The sequence below is a fragment of the Panthera tigris genome, chromosome D1 (genome assembly GCF_018350195.1).
Source record: "Panthera tigris isolate Pti1 chromosome D1, P.tigris_Pti1_mat1.1, whole genome shotgun sequence".
In the NCBI taxonomy this organism is placed as follows: Eukaryota; Metazoa; Chordata; class Mammalia; order Carnivora; family Felidae; genus Panthera; species Panthera tigris.
Window position 1 is genome coordinate 99,700,882 of NC_056669.1, and position 5,046 is coordinate 99,705,927.

At 37.0% G+C, this 5,046-nt stretch overlaps 1 protein-coding gene across 1 annotated transcript; it reads left to right on the forward strand.

Annotated features, from left to right (window-relative positions):
• The first annotated feature begins 3,649 nt into the window (after positions 1–3,649).
• Positions 3,650–4,558, forward strand: LOC102970100 (olfactory receptor 4C11-like). Its single transcript, XM_007095409.3, has one exon. It carries the CDS (start codon positions 3,650–3,652, stop codon positions 4,556–4,558), a length of 909 nt encoding a protein of 302 aa, XP_007095471.3.
• Positions 4,559–5,046: the final 488 nt, after the last annotated feature.

A 5,046-nucleotide genomic window follows, 5' to 3' on the forward strand; every position in this document is an offset into this window, starting at 1 on the left:
TTTTGCTGCCTCCTCCCCGCCCCCCACAGAGACAGCTGAGAAGGAGCCCATCTGCTCCTCCTCTGAGAGGGGAAGGGACAGGTCTGGAGTCACCACTGAATCATACTCGGGATGCCTGCTGGGCCAGTCTTCGTTCTGTTGGGGCCACAGCGGATCCACCTGTATGCTGTCCATTGAGTTTCTAATGCAGGGGATTCAAAGATGGATGTCTTCAGGGCAACCCTGACATCTTGAAGGGAGCAGGCACTCATTCCAGGTAAGCCCAAATCCAACTAGACTAAATTTAGAAAAACCAGATGATTAAATTTTGATAAACAGCTGAATGATTCTGTTCTTCTGTGCTGAATAAATCTTAATAAAATCAGCTGTCATATCTTGTATATCTCCAAATCTCATACTTGACTGCAAAAATATGTTCAGATTTCATAACGTGGCTTCCATGGCCTTTGGCAGAGAGGAAACCTTGCTTTTCCAAATTTTCTACTATGATACTAGAATCAGTCTAAACCAGCAGTTTCATATTGACCTTCTCTATTTGTCCCATCATCGCCATTAAAACTTTGGTTGGTTTCTCTCATGTCAAATGCTCTCACCCCTCTGATTTTTGTATCTTTGGATCACAAACTCTTTACAACCAAGGTTATATTTTATTTTCACTCTCATGTCATCATGGTTCACATATAGGGAAGCTGTTTGCATTTTGTATTTGTTTTTTAGTATGTATTAACGATATTTGGAGTTGCCATTACCAGCTTCTGATCACCATGAGCAAATTAGTGCCAAGATGATTTCAGTCACTTGGGGGAAGGAAATTAGTGTACAAAAGCGTTGTGCAGAGGTCGTATGGGTAAATGAACAGGTAGATTAATATCTTGGTAATATTAATAATCATAGTGGAATGTTGATACTAGTAATCATAATGAAAGAACCATTCCAATCACAGTTACTAAATACCTGCATCTCTTCTGCGTCGTACATACTGAATTATTTAGCCTTCATAGAAACACTAAAAAGTAGATTATTTTACTCTTCACTTTTATGGGTGAAGAAAATAAAACACAGAGATATGTACGGACTTTGCAATATGCCACGATACTGAGCAGTGTGTGGGGTATGAATCTAGTGGTTCCACTTCAGCCTCGATGCTCTCACTGTGCTAACTTACCTCTCCAGTGTGCTTTAGGATGTTTGCATCTCAGAGAACCTGGTTCAGATCCTGACTTTCTTCAGTTAAAGCTGTAGTTCATCCTTTAACAGAATCCTCAGTTTTTCACTGACCCATCTGTCCTTTAGTAATTTTAAGTCTTCTCTCTGCAGATTGTTTCTATACTTGTAATACCAACCACATAGACCCTTACATAATTAATGGTATCATCTACGTGTATTTTAAAACTCAAAAATCATTAAGAAAAAGTGAGTATTTTGCCCATTTTTGCCATAAGTCCAGGTAATTGTGATTTGATATTTAAAATCAAAGATGATTATGGAAGTATGAGAGAAGGGGATGGCAGTACCATTATAAAATGTTTTGCAAAAAGACTAAATTAGAATGGGAAAATGGACAGCTTGTAATATAAGAAAAGGAAAAAAAGTCACAGAAAAAGGGAAAAAGTAAAATCATAATAGGGAAAGTAGTAGAGGCAGGGACTTACATAGCTCTCGCTTATCATAAGCTGGATCTTTTTCTCATTTTATCTGCAATGTAACCATGTTATGTGTAAAGTAGTTTTCCCCAGCTAGTAAAGAGTGGAGCTGGGATTTGAACCCAAGACATCTGACTGCAGCAACTGTGCTCTTGACCAAGAAATGTAGTTATTTTCTTGATGAATAGCCATCCCAGATAAAATACCAAGGTTGCAAATTATGAACTGAACAAAGATAAAAATTTCTCATTAGAGCAATATTTTCATTAAAAATGTAGTAAAATGTAAAATGTGGTTGGTGATAAAAATGTGTATGTATGTATAAAACAAAATACGATTTTTTCTACTAACGAAATGAGGGAATAAGATCATGTCATAAAATAACCTTTTTTGTTTGTTTGCATGTTCATCAGCTTTTCTGCAAAATCATCAACTTTGAAATATTGACCATATGTGTATATAGCGAAAGGATATAGGCATACACACATATGTTAATATACTTAGGGAATGTTTCTTAAAAGACATTCTAAGAGAAACCAAAAGTAGTTATTTCTGGAGAGTAGGATTATATATTCAATTGCTTGGAGACAGCTTTAAATTTTCTTTCATATTTCTGTGTACTTTGAATAATTAATGAAAAACATGAATTATTTCATCAGAAAATATAGTTAATAAATGTACACACAATACTGAAAAATATTTTTAGTAATTATCCACAGCAATGATAATCTCTAGTATTTGGGATGGCAACATCATGCTTGGGAAATTACTCTAAGTTGCTATTTATGTGAGTCAAAATTGGAAGCAATATAACTATCTCAAAGGAAAAACGGTCAAAGAGATTCCATAGAAGAAATTTTATACAAAGTCACGCAATTAAGTTAACAGTTAAACTAATGATAAGTTTGATAACGTGGGAGGAAGGGTTATAATAATTCCAAGTCAAAATCAGGACACAAAATGATATTATATGATGATTTCAATGACAAACTCAATATGTTATGAACAAATACTTGAAATAGAACAATCATAACATAGTATGTTGGAATTATGGGATACTTTTCAGATGAAATTTTTAGAAGCGTGCTGGTGACTTCAGGGTAAAATGAACATCTCTGAGTAACATCTCTGATGCCTATTTAGATTATAGGCATCATTAGGAATTTTATAGCGTGTTGAATTCATAGGCAGAGATGTTCAATATTCTAGTTTAGTCCCACAGTACAGTCAAGAAGGTAAACAGTTTTCCTCAACTATTCCAACCTCATAGTTTTCTTGACATTGGTTATATAATGACATCAGGGAAGCTGATGTTGAACGCGAAGGCATTAAGTAAAAGATTGTCAAAATAGAGTTTTATAAAGCATATTATATCCAAGAAACTGATGTGTTCAGAGATGAAGGGGTAGGAGACCCAAAAATAAGTGAACTGAACTGAGAGTATTTTCTTCCAGAGGGATTCTCCAACAATATGAGTGCTTAATCTTAGTGGAATAGTCTCTTTTAGATTTCAAAGCACATAGATAAAACATATAACACATGAGATATATGTGTGTATCTGTGTGCATAAACAATCTTTTAATTCTTAAGGAAACCCAGGGACAGGTAAGGCAAATACTTTCACTCCATTTTTCAAATGAAAGCTAAATTTTAACACAGTTAAGTTACTTGCTGAAGGAGAATTGAAGTTCTGTTTCAAGTTTTCAATCTTGGTAGGAATCAGAATTTTTAAAGGACATTTCATTTTACCTCCCCAAATGCAAAGGCTTTGATCCAAGGTAGTTCGTTTCTGAATCAACAGATAGATCTGGGAGAGGCTTGGGCATCTGCGGATTTACCAAGAGTCAAAGGGAATTGAAGGCAGTCAGAAGTAACATAACATGGAGCAAAAGCAAGGCATTCAGAGTTCAGCCCACCGATCTTCCCAAGCTGTCACTTCTTTTCTTCTCTTTGCAGATTCAGCCCTTGTCCTCAAGTGCACCTTACTTTCAGCCAGTAGTACTGCGATGAATAGCAGTGTGACTGAATTCATTCTCCTTGGGTTGACACGGGATGCAGGAAAGCAGAAGGCAGTATTTGGGGTCTTCTTGATCTTTTACCTTGCGACACTGTTGGGGAACTTTCTCATTGTAGTGACTATTAAAACAAGCAGGACCCTTGCGAGTCCCATGTACTTCTTCCTGTTCTATCTGTCTTTTGCTGACACCTGCTTCTCTACAACCACAGCTCCCAGATTGATTGTGGATGCCCTTGCTCAGAACAGGACCATTTCCTACAATGAGTGCATGATTCAGGTCTTTACATTCCATTTCTTTGGGTGCATGGAAATCTTGGTGCTCATCCTCATGGCTTTTGATCGCTATGTAGCTATTTGTAAGCCCTTGCGATACACAACCATCATGAGCCGGCATGTCTGTAGGGTTTTGGTGATTCTAGCCTGGGTGGGATCATGTATCCACTCTTCGGCACAAATTTTCCTGGCTTTGAGATTGCCTTTCTGTGGCCCCAATGTGATTGACAACTATTTCTGTGACTTGCAGCCCTTGTTGAAACTTGCCTGCATGGACACTTATGTGACAAATTTGTTACTTGTTTCTAACAGTGGGGCCATATGCACGGTGAGTTTCATAATCCTGCTTACCTCCTATGTTGTCATCTTGTACTCTCTGCGTAACCACAGTGCTGAAGGAAGGCGAAAAGCCCTTTCCACCTGCACCTCCCACTTTATTGTGGTTGTCTTATTTTTTGGTCCATGCATATTCATATACACACGCCCACCAACCACATTTCCAATAGACAAGATGCTGGCTGTGTTTTATACAATTGGGACGCCCCTGCTCAACCCTCTGATCTATACGCTGAGGAATATGGAAGTGAAAAAAGCCATGAAGAAATTATGGTGTAGCAAAGTATGACTTCTTTTGATACAGGATATTCAGGGTTCCTAATGTATTTTTCCTTAACAGCCTGGTCTTCCTTCATGGACAGGCAAAATGAATTATTCTCATTGTGGGAAAAATCCATTGGGAAATTTTAATTTCACTAATATTTTATATATTTAATTGACTTATTGTGAATAAGTACGAATAATACACATGCCTTTTTCAGAGGGGATGGCATTAGAATAAGATTATTTAAATTCCGTAACCATTATGAACAACCTGGCTGCCTCTCAGTTGAATTCTTTTGACAGCTGGCCATATTCACATGATAATTTCTCTTCTTGTACAATTTGTCTTCAGAAAAAAATATACTGACTATTGACAGAATGATTGTGTGTGTGTGTGTGTGTGTGTATGTGTTCGCACACACCAATTCTTTACAGATTTTATTTTAGTCCTTAAAAACTTGGACATAAAGCTAATCCCTATAGAATCAGAACTTAGAAAAGAAGGTTGTGGTC

What these genes read in the sequence shown, in the direction of transcription:
- LOC102970100 (XM_007095409.3), top strand. Translation starts at nt 3,650, where the DNA reads ATGAATAGCAGTGTGACTGAATTCATTCTCCTTGGGTTGACACGGGAT.